General features: G+C 40.8%; 1 protein-coding gene across 1 annotated transcript in view; it reads left to right on the forward strand.

The window, feature by feature from the left end:
• The window catches only part of HRAS (HRas proto-oncogene, GTPase), a 56,406-nt gene that overhangs the window by 27,357 nt on the left and 3,006 nt on the right, over positions 1–26,043 (forward strand). Inside the window, exons 3-5 of the mRNA XM_018556037.1 lie at positions 10,139–10,261; positions 20,034–20,212; positions 21,578–21,737. Of these exons, the coding sequence (XP_018411539.1) occupies positions 10,151–10,261; positions 20,034–20,212; positions 21,578–21,737 (450 nt within the window). The 5' untranslated portion in view covers positions 10,139–10,150. The remainder of the gene's footprint in view (positions 1–10,138; positions 10,262–20,033; positions 20,213–21,577; positions 21,738–26,043) is intronic.

Genomic DNA, 26,043 nt, shown 5'->3' on the forward strand with positions numbered 1-26,043 from the left:
AGGCACTGTTTGAATTTTGGCCATCATCTGCTGAGTCGGCCAAAATGCAAGCCATGGGTGGACCTGTCTAACTTCAATAGAAAAAGCAAAAGGAGCTGGGAAATTTGCTGACTGAACGATGACTGCATCCAATCAGGTGCCATAGTGTTCTATTGCTGGCTGATTACAGCCTGCATAGTGTGCCTGGATCAGGTCTGCACTGACCATGTATGTATGTATGTATGTATGTATGTATGTATGTATGTATGTGTATATCTCCAAGGAAAAGGTGTATATCTTCAGGGTCTTGGTGTAGCTGCATGCATTGACAGCTGTGCTACCCATAAGACATCCTGAAGTATCGCTTATTATTTTGCTGACAATTTCACATCCCAACTGGCAATAATAAGAGACCAATATGGAAAATAGTTAATATAAGAATATAGTAAAAAAGCAAACACTTTTAATAAAAGTGCACAATTACCCAGAGCACCCAATCAACAGTGAAAATGTATGTCTGTTTGTGATGGGTTGCTGCCTGTTAGTAGCATTGTCTCTTTAGCGGCCAGTCTGTCTGTGTCTCGTTAGAAGACTGGGCACTAGCACAATGAAGACATAAGCACATCAGATGCATTTACTCCGACATTGCTAATGGAAGCATTTCCCCAAATCAATATGCTCTTTGGCAGTCCAGGCCATTTAATAGACCCAGGGCTGTTATTTTTAGCCACAGTAGTCTGAATTTTCCCTGCCTGCTCTAATTGAAAATGCTTCGATCAGCAGGGAGAAATCTGAGCGTGCTGACGGTGCTACAGTTTGAGGGCATATAATATGAAATCATTGTCAACTCCTGCTGACCTTGGGGACGTCATGGGGCTAATTTATAAAGCAGTGACTATGGTTTTCACAAAACATTTGCTGGTGGCAAGTTGATCACTATCATTTAAAACACATTCTTCTGCAGTGAATGTCACATTATGAATATATCCCATGAAGTTACCTTCTTACACCAAATAGCGCTGAGTAGTATTTCTAGTCTACAGCATTAAAGAACATATTCAACAACTGTTGAAAAAAGAAAAAGTTGTTTACTTTACACTTCTAGTAGATTCACCTTGTTCTCCTGTCTTGTGATACCCCATTCCAGGAACTTTATGATGGTGAATATTGTAAATGGCTAATCTGAACAATGGCAGATCTTAGTACTAGATCTTTAGCACTGGTTGCATATCATCACTAGACTGTTGGACTGTCCATTGATCACCTATATCATAGTCTTCTTGTCAGCATCCATAGCTGACCGAGTAATCCCATGATGAGGTACCACTTCTATTGGATTGTCAATAGGGACGCTAGCTGTAACAGCCAGGACTGAATGCAACCTGTTGTGAAGTGTCGGCTGGTGGCTCTCTAAAAAGAGATGTTCATTAACGTATTCCCAGCATGGAGCAGCATACTGCAAAACGTTCTTGCTCCATGGTATCCTACGCAACAGTCGCAACCATTGCAATACCAGCTCCACCACTCGGAGTAAAACTTCAAGATCATTGAGAGTCCATGTTACGATCCCTGTCTATACACAATCCTATAATGCATTTTAACCTCTAGGGCTTTATCATAGAGCTCTAAGAGCCAGATGGTGCCATCTGGGCCACCCACAGCTCAAGTGTGGCCTATTTCAGCAGGCTGAATGGCAGGCTTACCAAGCTTTTTTAAAAGAGTCTCCACATATAAGACTGGGACCAACTACTATATTTTTTCTTGGTGTGCCAAGTCATTCTGTTCATTATAATGGCTCTTAAAGCTCATCTCCAAGCAAACCAAAAAACTACCCTTGCAATGGGGCTACACCTGCACTTTCAAGGGTTAGTGGTCATTATCCTCATATCTAATGTAATGAAGTCAGCAGTTCTTAGACCACCAGAACAAGGAGAGACTGTCTGGACTGGTCTAGCAGCTCAGAGGGAGCTGGTGGGAGCGGGGATCGGGTAAGTTAAACAGCCTGTCCCCTATGCAGAGTTAGTGATATCTGAATAGTTTAACCATATTACCAGCTGTACCTGTAGGTTAAACATCAATGCCAGCTTGCATTCATCTATGTATTTTAGGTTGTATGCCCTAAACTGTTATAGCCAGTAATGGTTGCCTTTCCCGTCTGCTTACATTATATGTACCGTTATTCCTGCACGCCACTCACATGAAAAAGGCTACTAGTTTATTTTTCCCATCGAATTCCCTATCATCTTACTGTAACATTTTTTTCTTCATTCACAAGACAGATGCTGAATACAAAGAGAAGATTGTCTGTTTTCTTTCCTCTACAATACACCAGGAATGTGAAACTTGCAGGAGCAAAATGGGATAGCCATAGGGAATTCAGGATCTGCTTCTTCATCTTCAGTGTGAACTCCCATTAACTCTTTATATGCTATCATCTAGGAAAACCATATTTAAACTGGACATTGGATTTATATTGAAGTTAAAGTGAACCTGTGAGGATAGAAATAAGGGATAACAATACTAGTTGTTTTTTTATATTTACATGCTCATAATCTATCCTCCTGATACTGGGTTCACTGTCTTGTGAGTCACTGATCTGGACAGATATACAGGATGTGTGGTAATGTTTCAGGTATTACTGACTGCACACTTTTTCCAGGTTGGTGACTCACTAGATAGCGAAGTAAGGATGAGGATGACAGTGGTGTAGCCTCTACCTTAAAAAAGGAAAAACAGCATTGCAGCTTGAATATTGCTATCCTTGTGAGTTCACGCTAAAGCTTTTTTTTTTTTTAACAAAATGTTTGTCCATTTTTATCTTGTTCTGTGTTTACTAAACCAAACCTGTACTTTTGAAATAAAGTAACAAGTTCTCTTGACAGCATGAACTAGAACCCAGTCTGTCTCCGCCATAAACAAACACTTCTATGCAGCTTTCAACTTTGACAATGTAGCGACTTATTCAAGGCTATGATCATTCCCCCACCCCTCCTCCCCCGTATCCATTTGACAGAACCCAGGTCTGGTTATTGCTTGCTCAGGCATCAAGCATTGCCATATGGCTAGCAGATGGTAGTATCATAGACTTCCCCCATACCTGGAAGTACTGGATTTTTGATGACGCATGAGCAGCAGGAAAAGGAAGGTATAATTTGTTGTATGGGGTAGGGCTGCAACCAACTAATCAATTAATCAACTATTCTCATCGATTAGTTGGTTAGATCCCCTAGCTCTCTCCTCCCATGCTAGGAGGAGGGCACAGCAAGCAGTGGGTGGGTGCAATCGCCAACCTGCTATTGGCTATTGCAATTTGAAATGGCCAATAGCAGGCTGGCCATTGCACCAGCCCACTACTTGCTGTATTTACATTCAGCTGCGGAATCTTGCCACTGGCAGCTGTCATTCACTGGCTGAATCTATTCAAGCGCCATGTGCTCACACAATTATTTACATTTTTTTTAAAATAAAAGGTGTGAAAATACATTTTTGGTTTCAGCCTGACAAATTCTGCTGCGGGAGGTGTTGCAGTGCCATTTATTTCAATGGCACCCCAAACGCGCCTCCCACCCAGTGTGATTGCCCGCACTGGAACACACGGTAACGCAATGCTGTGCGTTCCAGTGCAGTGCAAAAATTGTGCATGCAGGTTTTTTTTAAAGTAAACTTTGTAACACTGCATTTGTGTATTTTATTTTAAATTAGGGATGGCATTTAAATTTTTTAATCCGATTAATCGAAAAAATAATCGGCCAACTAATCGATTATGAAAATAATTATTAGTTGCAGCCCTAGTATGGGATAATGGGAACCAGTTATGTTGCCTAGTTTCAATGCCTCTGAATATTGACCTGCTGTAGCATTCTCCCACACAGCAGGGCTTGGATTGAAACAGGAAGGGGTAGCACTAGATGCCGTTCAGCCTCTACTATTTTGGTCAGTGCTGTCATCTAATACAAAGAGCCTGTCGATAAGATGAGAACACGGGGAAGACCTCATAACAGTACTGCTGGTCATTTCAATTCCAGTGACAGAGACACATGCAGGTTCTTGACAAAGCTGCTTTACTTGCATTGAAGAAAAGTGGTATCAGTCAGCCTGTGCTGTCTGGCAGGAGTGAGTGGATCTCATGAGTGACTGAACAGATTTTCAAATGCTTGCGTATAGTGCAGTTTTAGGCTGTTAACTTGAAATAATGTGCTGCCACTTGCTAACATACATTAGCTATATGATGAAAATTTAAAGAGTTTTTTGTAGCATCTTCTGGGGTGTTTGTTTGAGGACTGCTTTTCTTAATTGTTTATAGCTCATGTGCCATTATAATGGCTTTTACCATGCCTAAGTGCCTGCAGGCCAGTAGCTGCACTCTTGTAAATCTTAGGGGCTTTTGTACACAGTGGTCACTGACATTTCAATGCTGCCCTGCATGGACTGTCAACAGTTGAAGTTGCAAAGTGATTTCAGTTGCAAAGCATTCACATTGAAGGGTAACGGATACATTTCTCAACGTAATAGGACACCAGAAATGTAAATATAATAATATTACAGACCAGCTTTAAAGGCATAGTCCATTGGTACCTGCAGAGCATTGCAACCACGATTAGCCCATTATGGGTGCAGTGCACAGGCTCCTGCAGACCTAGCGTTACGGGGCGGGAGAAGGTAATCAATAAACTAGAAGTGCAGTGACGTCATTGGTCATGCTCTACTGAGATCTGAGTCCCTCCACAGTGGCAGATGGAACTTTATAGTCATCCATTCACAGATCCCTCAGACTAAAACAAAAGGCTGCGGCTAGAAGTACCTCGCAATTTAAGTAGGGTATACCGTACCATGGATATATGGGCTATGCTCTTAAGGTATACTAAAGCCAAAATGCCCCCTCTTCCTTCACCCTTCTTATTCAAAGTATGTTAAGAATTATGTTAAGTTAAATAATTATTGACCCTTCTGCTTACACAAGGGTGGTATTCCATGCTCCTGGAAACTGACTAGGTATGAAGTATTGTGGCTCCCTGCCTTGGTGCATAAGAGTGAGCTTGTCTCCCTGCTTAGCACAAGGAGTCAAAATACCTGCTGCTGCTCTAAGCGACATTATCTTGCTATGGCCTAAGGATGGTTTTGAAGCTGACTTGTGATAAAACAACTGCCCTACTCAGACTATTCTGCTCAGAAAACGCCACTTGAAACACAGCAATCAGAAATGGCTGTTCTGCCTTCCCTCTATTGCTGATATGACAAAAACTACAGGTAATTGGACACATGATAAACCGAGATCAGGCAGAGTTGGCGGACCAATTTTCAACATTTTTTCACATATCTGATCAATCTAGGGCCTGAAGAATAAAATATGCAGCAAAATGTATTTTGCATGGCTTTAAAAAAAAAAATTGTGTTTTGTTCAACAGAATGGCCATTGCAAGGGCATCATTATTGCAAAATGTGACTTTTTTTTATATGCATAGCTATTCTGATGATTCTTCTCACAGTGGCCATTTTACAGAGGGCAGATAAATCCATTTCCCTTTACTTCCTGGAACTCTGGCACATGTGACTTGGACATGTAACCATGCCATCATCTCAGGGGAAGAAAATGTATTTCCCTGAGATCTCGTGAGATTACAGATGAGATTTCCCATCTGCTGATGTAACCTACCCAGGATGTTACGCTTGGGCACATTACATCACTAATGCCCAAGAGGACCAGTAAGTGAAAAAAGAATTGTATGTAAAAGAAAAATATGTTTCTTTAACTAATGAATGTAAGATTTCATATCGGCATGTAGAGATGTATTCTGATGTGATTTTTAGTGAAAGGGGGTAAAGGTTTGCGTCAAGTAGTTAATGTCATGTTTAACTACCAAGTTGTCACTGTTTACACAGTGGTGCCTAGCTAATGATCAGATATTTACAATCATTATTCAAAGGGTTATTGGAGTACATAAATAGTTAATCAGTAAGGCCCCACTCCAAGCTCTTTGCCTGGACACAATGCAGGTGTCGGTTGGGAGCCGCTGATGTTCCTTAGTTGCACTATCCAAGAAAATACAGCACACACTTAACTTTACCATCTTGAGGATAACCATCTTGAGCCATGTGACTGTAATTTTATATCTCATTGGACTTCGCTCAGAATAACTTTTTTTTTTTAAATAAGGATCCTTATCCTGGTGTTTTATTGTATATATGCTTATGGCGTGCAAAGATTGAGCTGTACGTGGCTAATGGTGCTTGTTTATGAGGTTAAGGTTCTTATGCCCTGTCAAATAATGATATAAGGAAAGCTTGTTGATAACCGAGACTGGGAAGAAACTGCTTGCATGATATATAGCTAGAATCTCCCAGTGACAGATCCATTGTCAGAATGTATCAGTATTTCAGGATATTCATTTCCTCAGTCATAAGTTATCCAGGATCATTGGAGCAGTTTTCTCATTTATTACACTGGAGGGTGGTCTAGGCATACCAGCATGTGTTATATTGCAGACACATCTACTGGAGAGGAAACCTGGTCCAGCTTCCTCCTCTGAGAGTGTGAGGAAATGACCTTTTTCATGGGGTTGAACACAGGTCTTCAGAGACTTTAATACAGAAAAGCAGGAATTTGGGTTGTGCAGTTATCAAAGACCCATACTACAGCTTGCTGTGAGTAGAATATTTTGTGCGGTGTTTGTGTGTATGTATGATGGGCCAGGGTATTGTATGCTACCTAGCTTCTTTAGGTCCCATTCACACCAGGGTGGATGCGTTTCAGCGCAAATTTTAAAAGGGTGTTTTGGGGCGTTTTTAATCACGTTTTAGCGCTCAAACGCAATTAAAAACGGCCAAAAACATGCTGATCCGCACATTTCCATTGAAATCTATAGGGAATTCACGCTGATCAGCGCAAAAAAATAGCTCAAGGAGCATTTTGTCTGGTTCGATTGCGTGGAGCCGTGCGATCGCATGAATGTTCCCCATAGGAATGTATAGGATCTGCGCGACCAAACTGCCCTGGTGTGAACGGGGCCTTACGCCAGCTCTAATTCATCAGTGTTTTCATTGTCTTTTAAAAAATTTTTTTTTTTACCCTCAACAAGATGCTTCTAGAGTGAAGGATTTTTAATTCAGACACTGGAATCAGGGAAATGACAAAGCTCGAGTAGAGGTATCAGTAAGAGTAGAGTTACTCGCAGTGATTTTTTTAATCCCAGAGACTGAAAATATCTAGTAGTACAATAATTTCTATTAGTATATAGTTCTACTGTAGGGCATTGCTGGTAGATTGGGAGAATAATCTCACAGGGTATATTTGAATGGAGACGAAAGAGTATTTTAAATGTGCTATCTGTTGAGCAAGTGATCGTCTTTTGAAGTCCGTGAAGCACCGTAGAAGAAAGGTGATGAATCTCTAATAGTTTCTTTTTGGCAATTTAATTTGCATCATTGAACAATTGTAGGAGAACAATCATCTATAAATCTTTGTGGTACCTCACATTTAATGTAATGCACACAATGAGAATAATATCAGGGAAATTTTAGTAGGATTGACCTGCTTGAAGAGGAACTGTCATGTCACATATTGTGAAGTGGCGATGTCTTTGTAAAGGTCCCCAACTCCCCTCATGCTCAGCTTGCCAGCTCTCCATTGCATCTCTTGCCTCCACAGCCAGCGATGACTCCTGATGCTTCCAGATATGGTGGAGCATATCTTCTTCTCCCCTGTGATAGTTATTGGTAGTGATGGGCAGGGGCTTGTTGCAAACCCAGTTTCTGAGTTCACCTAAGCCTGCACAAAACTGTAACTGACACGCACGCACCCCTCCCAGCTAATCACTTGCGGCAGGGGAATTCCCCGCTCTGCAGCTACACGTCACAAAGGGGCGGAGAAACCCTCTGCCACAGCTACCGCAACTCATGACACCTGGAGGGGGATATGTTGATCACAGTTTTCCGTTGGCTTGGACAAATTTTGGGGAACTGAGCTGGCACGTCAGAGCCAACTAGAATAATAAATTAAATGGATGTGCTTAATTTAACAATAAACTGTGAACAGTGACATATCATGAATCAATCAACAATAGATCGGTGTGGATCAGTGTACCCAAAATTGTTATAAAAGATATAGATTCATATATACCATCAATATTTGTGAAAATAAAAATTAAACTGTGTTATGTGTCTTTTTTTTTCTTAAAACACAACTACCCTGGACATACAATCCCCCAGGGTCCTTGGAGTGATTAGTGTTGGTGTGAAAAAAACCCTGTAAATAGCGATAAAGTGTTCCAGGTGCACAAAGCTTGTAAGTTGATGTGAAGGTTCCGTGAAGATTGTTGGGGATGTGGGCTAGTGCCGTACGTATCCCCTCAGAGTGTGCACTCACCGTGATGTAGTGGCTTTGGTAAGCAGCCAGAAGCGTTTAAATGAAAGCTCCCGGAGCCGCGGCATCCTCTCCGTGTCTCTCAACGATCAGTGACCAGCAAGCGGTTTGTTAGGAATGTTCTGGGTAACGGACGGCGTTCAGTCAGCTTCTCCCACTCCCCCCTCACCTGTGATCTGGGTGTTCCTCTATCCCTCAGAGGGATAACTGCTTGCTGGTCACTGATCGTTGAGAGACACGGTGAGGACGCCGCGGCTCCGGGAGCTTTCATTTAAACGCTTTCTGGCTGCTTACCACAGCCACTACATCACGGTGAGTGCACACTCTGAGGGGATACGTACGGCACTAGCCCACATCCCCAACAATCTTCACGGAACCTTCACATAAACTTACAAGCTTTGTGCACCTGGAACACTTTATAGCTATTTACAGTTTTTTTTTCACACCAACACTAATCACTCCAAGGACCCTGGGGGATTGTATGTCCAGGGTATTTGTGTTTTATAAGAAAAAAAACACATACCACAGTTTTAATTGTTATATTTACTTTTTATTTTCACAAATATTGATGGTATATATGAATGTAATATATTTTATAACAATTATGGGTACACTGATCCACACCGATCTATTGTTGATTGTTGACTGTTCACAGTTTATTGTTAAATTAAGCACATCCATTTAATTTGTTTATTATTCTTGTTGGCGCTGCATAGTTGGAAACTCATATGATTTGACCCAGGTGTCTTTATTGCTGCAGCCTTCAATTAATTTATTTGACTATTTCATTATAGCACAATTTTTAGGACACAGAATTTTTGTTTCGCATATGCAGCGCAGAATCAATAAACACATACCCCGCACATCAGATGTTGCAGGCAATTTCTCAGGCGAAGGACTGTCGCATGACCTAGAGAGATACATGGCATCCGACAACATCAAACACTTGAGATTTTAGTGCTGACTGCGACCCAAGAGGTGAGTATCATGGTTTCGGGTGACACTAAACTCTGGCGTTAAATCTGAACAATGCATTCATGTACCCTAACTATTAACCAAAATGTATATTATTTGTATATAACTCAGATCCTCCAATCATCTCTGAATTGGTGCTGACCCTTTCTAGCCTTCTGGAGAGCTACTTTTGTTCCTCATGGTCCCTCTGTGTGTTGTAAAGTAGCCACCGTTCCAAGTTCACTCCTGTCATGGAGTAAAATTTAGCTAACTAAATGAGTGTGAGAGATGGTTTTAAAGGCCAGGTTAACCTTTCTGACCATGTTTCATGTTACACCCATATTTACGGTGTAACATGAAACATGGTCAGATCGCAACCCCCACCTACTGATCACGGTGGCAGTGCTTTACTGGCTCCTAGGCAAGTTGGTACTTTGAGCAAGGGTACCTTCACATCAAGCTAGAGAGTGCAGCATATTATCCCCATTGGTGCTTTCTTTCCAGCCTCTTTCTCCCTGGATATTGAAAGTAATATTTTTTTGCCAAAGTTCCACACATATTGTTTCCTTATGATTTTAGGGTTTTATTTGTGAAGTTCCCATATATCCTTTTTATAATGTTGGATTTTTATTCTTTCACATACGGGGTAAATGTCCTACCATTGGTCAATACAGTAGCACCTGATTGGCTCACAGTGTGGTCCTTCCCTCTCCAAAACCTGGTGTGTAGAAGAAAATGGGAATCTGATGTAATGGCAGATTTTAGGGCGTTTATACTAGCAGCAATTAAAATATGTACTTTTATTAATTTTTGTTTTCATGTTCTATACCTTTTTTCTATTAACAGAGGTCCTAGAGGATGACCGAGTACAAGCTGGTGGTGGTGGGTGCAGGAGGCGTTGGTAAAAGTGCCTTGACCATACAACTTATACAGAACCATTTTGTGGATGAATATGATCCAACTATAGAGGTAAGAGCGTCAACTGTACAGTAATTTGTCACTAGTCTATGCTTTTTAATCATCGCTCACTTACAAGAGTTGTAAATGGTATCCATGGCCCTTTTCAATTTGTAAATATAGGACCATACGTAGTGTTATTGACTTTGTGTCTTTCTAAACTGGTACATGATGCTTCTGCTCTTGTCAGACACATGTCCTAACCACTGAGTTATGGCTTCCAGTGCTTATTTGACTATGGACTTGAGAAAGTTATTTAATGTAGAAAAAAATCGCTACATAAATTAACTACAGCTAGTCAATGAAAGGAAACCAGGACAATTTGGTTCATGCGTTTAATCTGATGTTATATGCAGTGCTGCACAAACATTTTATACAGGTACGAAAAAAATCCTGTAAAGTAAGAATGCTTTCAAAAAATTATATTTTTGTTTATTTTTATCAATTTACAAAATGCAAAGTGAGTTAACAGAAGAAAAATCTAAATCATATCAATATTTGGTGTAACTACCCTTTTTGGCTTCAAACCAGCATGAATTCTTGCACCTGCACAAAGTCAGGGATTTTGTACGATTAGAGTCAGGTGTACGTTTAACCAATTATACCAAGCAGGTGCTAATCATCAATTTCATAGGTAGGTTGAAACATAGTCATTAACAGAAACGGGAGTGTAGGAGGCTTAAAACTGGGTGAGGAACAGCCAAACTCTGCTACTAAGGCGAGGTTGTGGAAGACCGTTTCATGTCACAGGTCATACACCATGTCAAAACTGAGCACAGTAACAAGACACAAGGTAGTTATACTGTATCAGCAAGGTCTTTCCCAGGCAAAGATTTCAAAGTAGACTGGGGTTTCAAGTTGTGCTGTTCAAACTGTTTTAAAGAAGTACAAAGAGACAGGTAATGTTGGGGACCATAGATGCAGTGGTCGGCCAATGAAACTTAATTCAGTAGATTAAAGACACATCATGCTCACTTCCCTTCGACATTGGAATATGTCCAGCAGTGCCATCAGCAAAGAATTGGTGGAACCCAAGTACACCCATCAACTGTCCGGAGAAGTCTGGCCAGAAGTGGTCTTTGTGGAAGATTTGCAGCCAAAAAGGCCATACCTGTGACGTGGAAACAAGGCTAAGCGCCACAACTATATGCGAAAACATAGGAACTGGGGTGCAGAAAAACGGCAGCAGGTGCTCTGGACTGATGAGTCAAAATGTAAAATATATGGCTGTAGTAGGAGGCAGTTTGTTCACTGAAGGGCTGGAGAGCGGTACAATGAGTGTCTGCAGGCAACAGTGAAGCATGGTGGAGGTTTCTTGCAAGTCCGGGGCAGCATTTCTGCAAGTTGGGAGGATTGATGGTGTCCTAAATGCTGACAAATATATGCAGATACTTATCCATCATGCCATACCATCAGGGAGGCGTGTGAGTGGCCCCAAATTTATTCTGTAGCAGAACAACGATCCCAAACATACAGCCAATGTCATTAAGAACTATCTTCAGCATAAAGAAGAACAAAGGAGTCTTGGAAGTAATGGTTTGGCCCCCACAGAGCCCTGATCTCAACATTGAGTCTGTCTGGTATTTATATGAAGAGAAAGAAGGATTTGAGGCAGCCTACATCCACAGAAGATCTGTGGTTAGTTCTCCAAGATGTTTGGAACAATTTACCCACCAAGCTCCTTCAAAACCTTTTGCAGGCAAAGGGTGGTCACACCAAATATTGATTTTGAATTGGATTTCTCTTGTTCGTTTACTTTCCATTTTGATGATAAATAAACTATTAACACTTTTATTTCTGAATGCATTCTTACTTTACAGCATTTTTTCACAACTGCCTAAAACTTTTGAACACATTTGTTACATCCTTTTTATTTCTTGTAATTTACTTTAATAGGTAAAAAGCATTTTTTTTAAACCTACCATTTTCTCTAATATCATGTGACCTCAAAACCTCAACTCATGTGACTTTACCTTATATGTATCGATGGACCATTTACTTCTAGCAGTTTTTTTCATCAATTTCAGCGCACTCTGATCTTGCCGGAGCACATAGATGCTGACATGCAGTTATTTCACCCCCCTATAAAGCAGACCTGTTAGATAATTTGCATACTGGGAAACCTCTGGTCCTGGTGAGCAGGAAGATGGCTTGAATTAAAAGCATTTACAATTTTAAGCATTTTTGTTGTCTGCTATATTACATATAACATTGTCTGTTATTTCTAAAAAAACATATACAGGTGAAACTCGAATAATTCGAATATCGTGCAAAGTTCATTTATTTCACTAATGCAACATAAAAGGTGAAACTAATATATGAGATATACTCATTACATGCAAAGCAAGATAATTCAAGCCGTGATTTGTCATAATTGTGATGATTATGGCTTACAGCTCATGAAAACCCCAAGAACCCCAAATCCACAACCTAAAAAAAGTAGATTATTACATGCAATCGATAAAACAAGGATTGTACATAGAACAATATCGGACCTCTGAAAAGTACAAGCATGCATATGTACTCAGTACTTGGTTTGGGCCCCTTTTGCAGCACTTACTGCAATTACTTTTGCACGATATTCTAATTATTCGAGTTTCACCTGTAGAAATATTGTTTTGTAGGTTATTTTTTGTCATAATGAATTTTCTGAGACTTTACTCTGTAAAAATGCACTGGCAGTAAAGAGATATTAAGGGCTTTGAGTGGGTTTTTACTTATTCGTTCCTAGAAGTCCAAGTGACTGCTAATTGAGAAATGTGTTAACTAAATTAATGTTTTATGATGATGCAGGAAGAGGTTGATGGGGAAAACAGGCCGACATTTGTAGCATGCCAAATGAACCCTGAACAGAGTGGAGTGGAACTACCCTGTATGTTTAACTTTCCTAGCCTTTGGGGATTCACAAAGATGCTCAAGGCTATGTGGTAGCAAGCTTTAGGTAAACTGTAACATATGTGGCTTTATTAAAGCTGAACTCCCGGATTCAAGTAAAGAAAAACATTTAGCAGTGGTGTTAACTAGATCTATAAGCTGCTACTCGGTTATTCAAAAAAAAAAACCCTCACCCTTTTGCTGATAAATCACATGAAATATCCGTGTCATCCATGCTGCAATTATTAACTTCACCTGGGTGCCTCGAGGAGGTGTAATGCTGCCATATAAGTCATGTCCTCTCCTCTCACATCGTGTCTCCTTGGAACTAGATTTCCCATAATTCCATGGGAATTGTAGTGAATGGGCATCAATGTTGGCAGGATTGTGTGTGGGGGGGTATATTGCGCTTGTAAACATTGCCAGTCAATGGGCTTTTGTAAGCCAGCCTCAAGTATAGCCCCTCCTCTACCCAGCGTACCTCAGTTGTTTGCTAGTGTCCTAGGAGGACTAACAGGGCTATTCACAAAAGGGTGAAGAGTTTGGAGAAGGCAGGAGAAATTAACAATCTGGGACAACATATCTGAACTGGAAAGTGAGCTGAATTGGAGAATTTTTCCAAATCCGCTATTTTGGTCTAGATTGTTCACTTCTCCTGCCTTCTCCAAACTCTCTTCACCCTTTTGTGAATAACCCTGTAAAACATTCTCTTCAACATCTCTAAAGAAAGCCTAATTAATCCTTTTTTTTTTGCTGGCTTTTTTTCTGGTGACTTTCTTGCCTTTTTTTTGGTGAGTTCCATCAAGAGTTCCTGCTGCTCTGTTGCTTGAGCTTGTCTCGAGATAGCAGCTGTCCGGAACAGCATAATCTCTGCAATAGCCGTAGACGCTGCTGGAATGGATGGTTGTGTGGCTTGCCTGGAATTTGTCTTTTGGGCACTGGGCTCTGCTTTTTGGTGCTTTCCAGACTTTAGTGTATAGGTTAGTTAACCATGGAGCATTCCAGGTCCAGACCTGTGGAAGAGCTTTAGGTGTGACCTGGCGCTGAAGACTAAGTTTATGGGTAGGCCTCTGGATGATGCACAAATGACCTGGCCTGAGCCCTGTGTGGGCTCTGCATTGTAGTGCTTTTTAGACTTTTCTGTATTGTATTAGCCACGGAGCACTTTCCAGGTCTGGAGCCATGGCACAACCCGTGGTGTGAGCCTGTTTCGCTTCCATTGCTCGCCTACAGTGACTTGGTCACCTCGGGCCATCTGAACACCCTAGCCACTAGTTGCCTGGGTTTGTGAGTATCGGAGTCTCCACCTCTTGGCTTAGTTGCATACCCTTGCGTGGAAGCAATATGTCATCCATCCCTAAGATGCACATAAGACAGTCCCGCTGCCACAGGTGACCTCTGCTCATAGTCCCATAATAGAAGTTCTAGGGGTGTTTATCAGGTATCCCCAAAAGAAACCAATGTCCATATTCCAGAACCTGTGGTGCCTATTTTTTATTATTATTATAATTCGTAGCATTGGTTTGCCCTCATCAGAGTCTACTTTACCTCCAGAGGGTATGGCCACAGGGGACTTTCATGTCTTTTCTGGGTCAGTTATTGGGGTACGATGCCCATAGAGACACAAAGTGCACCCTGGGGCACCGCCTGTAGAGTTTCTATCAGACCCCACAGACGGGTGAGTGAGCATTGTCACTCTGTCAGGAAGTATGTTACTGGCAGGTGAAAACAATAGGAAACTAAATGCAGCCTTGCCATCTATGGACTTTTAAGCTGCAATAACTCTTTAAGGGGGTTCTTCACAGTAAGATCAGTTAGGGTCTGGAACTCACTGCCACAGACAGTGATTTCAGCAAAGAATGTGGAATTGTTCAAGAGACTTTTGGACGATTTCTTAAGGGACCGTAATATACAGGGGTGCAGGTACTCCTAGAATGAGATCCTAATAGGTTGGACTTGATGGACTAATGTCTTTATTCAACCTCAAATACTATGTAACTATGTAACTATGTAATATGTCAAATTCTTGGTTTTTCTTTTTTAGAATTTAGATGCATATGAAGGGGGGAGAAAAAGGGAAAACATTTCACTTTAGTTAATGTTCACTAGGTATAGAGGGCCAGACCATTATAAATAGGGAAGCAGGTTGTTTACCACAAAAGAAGTGATTTTTTTTTTTTAATGAAGATATGGGTAAACAATGCGATTTTAACAGCCTTTAAACGTGGGATGATTGTTGGCGCTCGGAGCCATGGAGCGAGTATCCGCAAAACAGCAGAATTCATTAAATGTTCAAGAGCAGCTGTTGTTAAAGTGTTGAATCAGTTTTTATTAGTATTTTTTAACAGGTTCCATAACATTCAGTATCGAAACTCAAGAAGGGTACAAAAAGGACAAACAAGACATCAGGCTACATGAGTGTGCATTGAGCATTGGCGTTCTGGCATGGTCACTCAAGTGTCGGTGACGAAGGCAACTTAAATTCGGTCACACAATATGTAAAGCTAAGGCATCTCTAGGTTATGTATAATTCACCATAGAAAGGAACAACATCACTATGACTATATCTACAGTATAAATCTGGTGGGTGTCACCATTGCGTGTTCAGGCATTGTAGCTCTTGTCAGCACTGCCCGGCACCCTCCCTGAACCCACATGTTAAACATCCTGATATGTTAGGAAAGTTGTAGAAAGGGAGGGGAACGTAAAGAGGGAAATTGGAAGAAAGAGGGAGGGGAGGGGATTAGGGAGGGGTCACGGTTTGCGAACTGAGTTTGTGAATCGTGATTTTTGAGGCGCCCCTTCCACTTCTAGGTTATTGCTTTAGAGGTAGGACTGTAGGTCGGCGGAGGAGTAAAAGTGAATCCACACACTCCATTGGGACATGAACTTCGAAAAGGCATTAGCATCAGTTGTTGTTAAAGTGTTTAAAGACTGGACTGCCAGCCGAAAATCTGGGTCTGATCGTGCGAATTGTGGCCATCAGCAACTAGCCAATGTTAGGGCAGAACGGAGAGTGGCAAGACTGGTACAAGACAACAGAAGGGCAACAGTGCAGTGTCAGATTCCTCGCATCACCTTTCAACATCTCGTGGAGTCACGAGGCGGCCCAACGAAGTACTGATGGGGTGGTCATAATAATCTGGCCACTCAGTGTATTAATGTGTGTGTATATATATCATCGCAAATTACAGTGTGTAAGTATTTTGATCAAATCATTTTTATGCATATTGTCCAACAAGGCTTATTGGATTTAAGCACATCAGGTGATGTGTATTTGTGTAAGAGGGAGAGATTTAACAGACTTTGAAAAGTAAAACATTTTAAAAAGTCTTTCAGAGGGATGTAGCACTCTTGAAATTGCTAAGATTTTGGGGCGTGATCACAGAACCATCAAACGTTTTGTTGCAAATAGTCAACAGGGTCGCAAGAAACATGTTTAGAGAGAAAGACGCAAATTAACTGCCAAAGATTTGAGAAGAATCAAACTTGAAGCTACCAGGAACCCATTATCCTCCAGTGCTGTCACATTGCAGAACTGCAACTTACCTGGAGTGCACAGAAGTACAAGGTTTTCAGTCCTGGCCAAGGTAAGAGAGGCTGAAACCCGGCCACCACTAAACAAGACCCATAAGTTGAAACAACCAGCCGGGGCCAAGAAATATCTGAAGACAGATTGTTCAAAGGTTTTATGGACTGATGAGATGAGTGACTCTTGACAGACCAGATTGGATGTGGCTGGATCAGTAATGGGCACAGAGCTCCACTTCAACTCCAGCAAGGTGGAGGTGGGGTACTAGTATGGGCTGGTATTATTAAAGATGAGCTAGTTGGACCTTTTCGGGTTGAAGATGGACTCAAAATCAACTCCAAAACCTACTGCCACTTTTTAGAAGACCCTTTCTTCAAGCAGTGGTACAGGAAAAAGTCTGCATCTTTCAAGACCATGATATTTATGCAGGACAATGCTCCATTGCATGCATCGAAGTACTCCACTGCGTGTCTGGCCAGTAAAGGCCTTAAAGATGAAAGAATAATTACATGGCCCCCATCCTCACCTGACCTAAACCCTATTGTGAACTTGTGGTCTTAAACGGGAATTTCCAGGGAAGGGAAACAGTGCACCTCTCTGAACAGTGTCTGGAAGGCTGTGGTTTCTTCATCTGTTGACGATCTGTTGCTTCAGAAACTGACTGAAGCTTTTGACTGTTATTGAAAAGAAGGGGGACTATCTTGGTCACTGATTTTTGTTTTTGAAAATGTCATAAGTGTTTATTTGTAAAGTTTTAGTTTTGTTAATTATTCTCACTTTAACAGATGAAAATAAACAAGTGAGATGGGAAAATTTTCCTTTTCCATTTAGTTGCATAATAATCCTGCACACTAATAGTTGCCCAATAATTGTGCACACATAGATGTTCTCCTAAGAAAGCCAAAACCTCACTTTTACTTAAATATTCATATTATAGATTTATTAACATTTTGGATTGACTGAGAGCACTGTAGTTGTTCAGTAGTGAAATGAATCATCAAAAAATACAACTGGCCTAATAATTGTGAACACAGTGTAATAGGATATTTGCCAAACAGGGCATACATTTATATCAGTTTATGAATAACCTTTCATTTAAATTTTTTTTGTTTTAAAAGTCAGCCTTGGATAAATAAGTCTGTACCTAATATTATAACCTTGAAAACCTTTGCAAAGCTATCAATTAGCCTGGAATTTGGTAAATTTAGTATAAGATTATATTACTGTTATACCTAAAGATCACCACCAGGTGTCACTCTGTAACTTGAATAAAAGTCTTGGCAAATCAATAAAAGTTGCAGTTGATTTTTGTTGCTAGAACGATAATGACATTTTAAACAGGTCTTTATTTATTTGTAAAGTACACCAAGGGTTACTACCTTAAATTCTGTGTAAATAGAAGACCCAGTGAAATCTCATATCATTTTAAAGTGTGTCATTTCAAAACATTTTCAAAATTTTGAAATCTACAGATTTCAGTAAAATATAACAATTCTAAAATAAACTTTGTTTTTAACACTCAATCTGTGTATTTTAAATAAAAGATGGTATGTATTTTTATTTTACTTTATCCGATTAATTGAAAAATAATCAGCCAACTAATTGATTATGAAAAAAATCGTTAGTTGCAGTCTTAGTGAATTTTGCTGATGAGCTGGGTATGCCAAAGTCCATGAACTCTTGAAAAGTCCAACTTTACTACATGACCATATGCTCTATCACTACGTTCCTCAGCCTTTTTCAGTCACGGCATCCTTTAAAAGTATGCAAAATTTTGAGGTACCCCAGTCTAAAAAAAAAACAAAAAGTGTCCCAAATCCATACTATATCCTTATTCTAGATTTGTTACTAGCATGGATTCTGAGGGGGGATCCCCATGCAAACAAAATGAGTTAAAAGATGCATGTGGGAGCTGCCCGTTTATATCAGAGTTTGCACCATGGAAATGCACGAAGCGGTGTGAAAAAAATTTCACTGCACCCCTGAGAAAGTCAGATGGTACCCTGATTTGTGGACTAGGTTGCAGTTCGTCACATGACTGCCCACAAGTGGAAAATGTAATTCTGCCATAAACTGTTTTTGCTTTTCAATTGCTGGTAAGGTGCATTAATCTGTCTGGCCATTTTTGTGATCAGAAGCTCGTTAAAATATCCTCAAATCTGCTGTGTGCACGACAAGCAGAATTTTGGTTTATAATTATTCTGTACTTTTACATCTCTTTTTTTTTTTTTTTTTACTGCAAAATCTGTGTAAACAGCACAACCCATTTGCAAACCATAGAGACATGTTTGAGAAATGCCAGGCATCTGCACCTATCCCTGCTTTCTATTGATCTTTACAAATAAGGTTGAAGTTTTACGTGATAACTATTATTGGTTTACTTAAGGCTGGGTTCACACCATTTCCAGGACCAGCTCTGGACCAGATCTGCACCATAGTGCATTGCGATTTTGCCGCGTTTGGATTTTTTTTTTTTTTTTTTTTTAGCATAAAATGGTCTTACAGGTGCGTTCCATGAGTTTTTGATGCGTTCCAGTGCATTCCAGACCAGGCAAAATAGGACAAGCAGTATTTTTCTGGTCTGGTCTGGAACGGACTGCGCTGGTGAGAACAGAGGCCAGACATAGCATAGGGATACATTGGGATGCATTTTGGGTCCGGGACCCTAAAGCACATCAAAACCCTAAAGCTAAAATGTAATTCATTGCAGCTTTTCGATCCTAACATTTGGTGGCTGCATTGGTTTCCTTTCTTTCCTTTTATTTTCACCTGGTGATCCAGCAAGTAACACACTTCCTATCTTAGGGCTGCTTCACCACGGAGGAGCAATAGAGCCACTCTTGGACAGCAGCATTGTTACCCAGTGGAGAGGGTACTATTAGGCGTAGATTTAGATACTCAACTTAAAGCTAAGCTCCAGCCAACTGTAAGCATTTACAGGCTTTTTTTTTTTTTTTTTTTTTTTTTTTTTTTTTTTTTTACTTTTGGGATAAAGGTTTACATAAATGAATAAAAGCTGACCATTGTAAGTACCCCTGTCAGAGTTCAGACAAACCATTAAACACTATCTGCTACTTTTGCTTGACAGCTTGGTCTGTTAAAGGAAGGTGGCAAATAACAGACTTACTGGCTGGATCACCAGGTAAAAATAAAGGGAAAGCCTAAAAAAGGAAAACTAACGCAGCTACCCCATCTAAGAATTCGTAAGCTGCAATATATTACATTTTTGCATTTGGTTTTAGATACATTTTAAGTTATTAAAATGCCAGCTTTAGGAATGATCTAGACTACTTCTACAAGCTTTATACAATCCATTTTGAAATACACAATTGTTGTAGTTTAACCCAATAACCTTTTTATTTTTCATTGTTGTTGTAGGATTCCTACAGAAAACAGGTTGTTATAGATGGAGAGACATGCCTTCTGGACATCCTGGACACAGCTGGTCAGGAGGAGTACAGTGCGATGCGGGATCAATACATGAGGACAGGAGAGGGCTTTTTATGTGTATTTGCCATCAACAATACCAAATCTTTTGAGGATATTCATCAGTACAGGTGTGTGGCTCAAGGGACCTTTTATCTGTTTGGTTTTTTTTGCATATACATTTTTATTAGAAAATTTTTTAAGAATACAATACAAGGTTGCAACTTGTTACATCCATAAAGTGAAGGTCATAAACGTGAACACATCGACATAAGCAAATAGCATAGAAGCCAGTCGCCCAGGAATGTATAATCACTTACAACTGCAAACGATGTGAAATTATCTACATAACAGAATCTGGATGTAATAGGAGGGTGTGAAATAATACAAACTATAGAGTATCAATAATAAAAACAGAGATCAAAGCCAAAACCTCAACGATCTAGCGGCACATTGAATCGGGAAATGGGTAGAGATTCCAACTAAGGAAAGAAAGAAGGATAAAATAAAAGACAGGCACAGTATGGTCTTAGAGTGTATATACTATTAGATTGTTCAAAACCGAAGATGATGTATACCCTGTGGGACAGAAAGGACATGTGAGAAGGTGTCAAAGGTCTATAGTGTAGGGGTTAAGATTTATCAGGTCCTTTTATCTGTTTTAAAGTGTATATCTGGTAAAACAAAAATGCAGTAGCTCTCTGCAATACATGCCCATTTAAAGCTGAACTCTAGGCAGATAAACGACACAAATGACTGCAGTTCTGTATTCATTACAACATCATTAAATGTATTTTTCATTAAAAGCAATGTAAGTATTTGAATGTGAAGTGGTATCATCCCCTTGCAGTCCCCATACATGGCTGCTGGAGGAAGAAGCAGGACAATTAGCAAATCGGCTATGCACCAGCATTGATGAACCTGGGCCTGGTGTGAACCCATTGTGCCCAAGCCCGCTCAAAACTGTGACCACCACCCTCTCCTTTCAGCGCGATAAGTTGCGGCAGGCATTCCCTTTCCCCGAAGGGAAGACAGGGCTTGGGACCCACTGAATTTCCTCCTATATGCTTCTAGATCTTTAAATCTATGTTAGGACATACAGTGTCCAATTCTAATTCACAACTGATGAATAAATCGGAGAATACAGACAGGGTTAATTATGGTAAACAATATATCCACATCCCCCTCAACATTACATAGTGTGAAGCTAGGTAGGATTTTTAAGCAAGTAAAAAGCCCTAAAAATGTAAGCAGCATTTTGCTATGTGAAAGGGAACATGTAACAAATATAAAATAGGTGTTGCTGCAAAAGTGAAAATATACTTTAAGATAACGCAAGAAGTGTTCACCAGACACAGTGTGACAGTCTGACAATCAGCAGGTATTTTTGCACTTATCATAGAGAATTTTACAAAACACTTTTGATGGTATATTTAAAAGGCAAAATGGTTAACATAAGTTAAAACCAGTATGTGTGTTTGCATTATTTTACACAGGGAGCAAATAAAACGGGTAAAGGATTCCGATGATGTTCCCATGGTGCTGGTGGGAAACAAGTGTGACCTTCCAGCCCGAACTGTAGAAACACGGCAAGCTCATGACTTGGCCAGGAGTTATGGCATTCCCTACATTGAAACCTCTGCCAAAACTAGACAGGTATGTGTTTATTTGATATGTTTTGTTTTTTTAGAGTGGAATTCCACTTTATAGCAGGTTTTCCAACAGTACTAAGTGTCCGGATAACTTAATAATGCTTATGTTGTTATAGAATCTGTAGAAAAAAAGCCCCCAAATTTACAGCTATAAAGTGCAGGTATAAAACACTATTCCAAGGCGTTTGGGCAGCCTAAGGGTGAATTATACAATGTGGCCCCTCATGGCACAGTTTTTCAATGCTTTATGAATGGTCACCACTGCAGAGGCTGGTTGCTCATAAGACAGACTGGGTTTTCTTTCAAATATGTAAAGACAAGACAAAGCACTGGCTTTGTTAATTATGTTTTAGCATCCATTGTAAAAAAAATATCACACGCATAACATAAGTAAACTGAAATCTTGTCAACCATGTCAGTAATTCAAGCATTCTAAAAGATCTCCAGACTGCAAACTGACAGGCACCTGTAACATAATCTACTGCCTGCAGTGAAATTGCATAAGGGTGTCAGGGACGTACTCAGCAGCGGCGTCTGGGCCCTCCTCCAGCTCAGACGTCACATCGCGACGTCGCGCTCCCGGGGCCGCCGAGCGTAGTTCCGCCCACGGACGCCGGCTCCCTCCGTAAAAGCAAGGGAGATTCAATTGCTCGGCGTTCAGTCAATGGAGACTGTACATAGAGCAATAGCTCTCCTACCCGCCTGCTGAACTGCCCGCATATCTCCGCTTACCAACCTCATACTTCACGGGAGTAAAGAAGGAAAGAGCCTGATCACCCCTGCACCTCTCCACTCAGGACTGTGGCAATAATCCTCTGCTACCAACCATCTTAAATCCGCAAGTAACAGGTTACAGGCACTGTGAATATTGTTCAGCTTGGTTGTATCGCCATCTGCTGGCACGAACTATATTACAACCTCCTATGCAATCTCCTTCCAACACTATTACACTGTACTTATGCTCTCATACCTACAGGCTACTCCATACAGTTGTACTTAGTAGAGATTGGTGCTAACCTATCCGTAATCCTCACATATGTGTGTAATATTGTGGGGACTTAATTGATTACCTTGTATGCTGGAATACACTGGTAGTTTCTTTTGTTTTTGGTGGTATATGTTTGTGGGAGCTGAGCCCCCTCACCACACCTAAGAGGGTTATAGCAGTGTCTCCAGCCTGAACCATCTCCTAATCAGAGTGGGCTGTGCCCTGAGATCCATAGTTGAACTCCATAAGCAGTGGGTGGAGTATTACAAAGGGTTGCATGTTTCCAGGGTCTCTCTGTGTCTTTTACTGCTATTTGTTTATCTGATTTTTATAGTAAAGCCCAGCAAACTGACCCAGTAGTATTGAACTTACTTTTACTATACAACAAAAGGCTACATACACAAACTACTTAGTTACAGGTAAAACAATACATACATATAAAGGCTGCTAATACATACATACACATGCATACGCTATACCCTTCTCTAACAATGTTTTCTATAGGAAGATACATTAACCCCTTCGTGACTGACGACGTACAGTGTACGTCGCCAGCACTTGGCTTTGGTTGTTGCTGATCTACAAATTCCATATTGAACAGGTCTTCATGGTGATTAAGCGTTCCAAGGGAAAATGGCTTTTTGTTATGGCTTAGTGTTCTCACTCTGTTCCAGTGAGATCCTCTGGTCAAAGTTCCTCAGTGAAATCCTCCCTATTCACCTGGGTTGCTGGCTTTCATGTAGAAAATTGGTAGCCAACTACTGTTGGTTTCGCTCTTGCATTAAATTCTATGGCAGATGCATCTCTTTCAACTCTAGATGGCAGCACAGTATCACAAATGCCATTTGTTCTCTTAAGTAAAAGTCTTAAGATAAGGCTGAATACCATGTAGTTCTGGTAAAGCTTTGTCACTTTCTTATAGTACGGAAACTTGCCAGCCCCTTCCTGCCCCCAGTAGCTTCCTAATGGCCAGCAAGGCAGCCCATTAGAGTGAAAGGCTATTAGGAATTAGGGGTGGAATTAGTGGCAAGGTGTAACACTTACGGCCCGTTCACACCGGATGCAGTGCGTTCCGGCCCGATTCTGGCCAGAACGCGCTGCCTCGCATTGCGAACGGCTCACTTTTTTGTGGGGCAGGAGGGGGCGTGACTGGCCAATGCTAATTAGATAGATAGGTGCCTCTCTGGCAGGGCAGACACCATGCTAACTCCACGTTTTAGAAAAATGAATCTTACCGTGGGGCTATCCCGCACTTCAAGGGTTAACTGCTCGTTTTTCTCTACGGGTGATAATAAAGAAATACTAATTTGATCCTCAGTCCCACTTGGCTGCTAGACCGGTCCCCACAGTCTCTTCTTCCCCGGTCTCAGTGGTCTAAGAACCCATGACGTCATCACCTCTAATACAAGTGTATTAGATGCAAAGATGCCGAGAGACATGCCGCAGAGGGGGAGAGAGGTGAGCGGTCACTTCCCTAGGACCAAGAATCAGTTGAGTATTTATTTAATTTTTCTACAACCTGGAGTTCTTCTTTAATCAAAAACCTTCCTGTTTTCATTACATACCTTTTTATTTTAGATCCTGTGATGTCATAATTTGGTCTTTGTGCAATGCAGGCAGATCATGGCTGGTGAGAGGGACCCGGCAGGGTGCTGTAAATAGCTTTCTGAAAATAATGACAGCACCTTGCCTTAGTACTCCTTAGCGCTGATGCATGCAGTGGGCTGTCTCTTAGAAGGAGGTGTGCAGGAATCAAAATGCCTTGATGGGTGGATGTCAGTCTGGAGGTTTGAGCATTCCTAGGTAGACTGCATTTGCATGCAGACTGCCCTCGGTAACTCCTGCATGGGATGCTGTGTCTGATGATTAAAGGAACTGAACCTGATAAATAATTGAGTGTCCACATATGGACACAGATACTCAACAGCTGGGACTCCTGTATCCTGCAAATACAGGCGTATTTTCCCCTGTATGCCCACACACCTGCATGTCTGTCCGTGGGAATGAGTCCTCATCCTGATAACTACTGCAGTTTAGAAACTGCCAAATGAAAATACATTTTTTAAAGTGACTGTCACATTAAAATCAATAAACAAAGCTGCTACCAGGTATAAGTGGCAGGCACCTGAAGGAGGCCCGGTCTGAGCTTTCCCACTTCTGTCCCCAACACTTTCCTGTTAGCCTATCAGAATGATTGACTGCTTCACTGGCCAACAATAATGTGTAGGATGCCAGAAGTATAGTCATGGCCAAAAATATTAGCACCCCTGCAGTTCTGTCAGATAATGTACCAATCCATGCAGAAAATTGTTGCAATTACAAATGTTTAGGCATTCTATGTTTCTTTTGTTTGTATGAAACAAAATTACAGCTTTTTGGTGCAGCCCATCATTCTACTGTTTTCAGAAAAAGAAATGAGACTTTTAAAGAACAAAATACAGTACCTACAGTGAAACATGTGGCGGTTCACTGATGTTTTGGAGTTGATTTGTTGCTTCAGGCACTGGATGTGTTGACTGTGGGCATGACATTATGAAATCTGAAGACTACCAAAGAATTGTGGGGTGCAATGTAGGGCCCAGTGTCAGAAAGTTGGGTCTCCGTCAGAGGTCGTGGGTCTTATAGCAGGACAATGACCTAAAGCACACCTCAGAAATGGTTTCAGACAAAGAGCTGGAGAGTACTGGGCTGGCAAGCAATGAGTCCAGACCGAAATCCCATACACCACCTGTGGAGAGATCTGAAAATAGCAGTTGGGAAAATGAACCCTTCCAATCGGAGACCTGGAGCAGTTGGCAAAAGAAGAGTGGTCCAAAATTCCTGTAGACAGGTGTAAAACTCATTGATGGTTACAGGAAGCGATTGATTTCAGGTATTTTTTCCAAGAGCTATTCTTCCAAATATTAATTGAGGGTGCCAATAATTTTGTCCAGTCCGCATTTGGAGTTTTGCGTGGAATGTGTCAGGTTTGGCTTTTCTTTTCTCCACTTTTTTGTGTCATACCAATACAAACAAACTAAATAAACATAAGAATGCCTAAACATTTGTAATTGTAATGGTGCATTATGTGGCAGAAATGCAGGGGTGCCAATATTTTTGGCCGTAGCTTTAGGTGGATAAGCTCGGTTATTACTAGTGTTGATGGGGCAGACCTGATACCTTTGCTGAAGAGGTATGGAGGCTGCCTTTTATTCCTTTTTTTAAACAATATACTAGTAAATACAAATAAACAAAAAGTATTTTAAAAATGGTTTCCTGGTTTATACTGCTCCAGTGGCTTAAATGTTTTCCCACTGATTGAACAATTATGCAGATCAGGAAC

The sequence above is a fragment of the Nanorana parkeri genome, unplaced genomic scaffold (genome assembly GCF_000935625.1).
Source record: "Nanorana parkeri isolate BGI_ZX_2015 unplaced genomic scaffold, ASM93562v1 scaffold222, whole genome shotgun sequence".
Lineage (NCBI taxonomy): Eukaryota > Metazoa > Chordata > Amphibia > Anura > Dicroglossidae > Nanorana > Nanorana parkeri.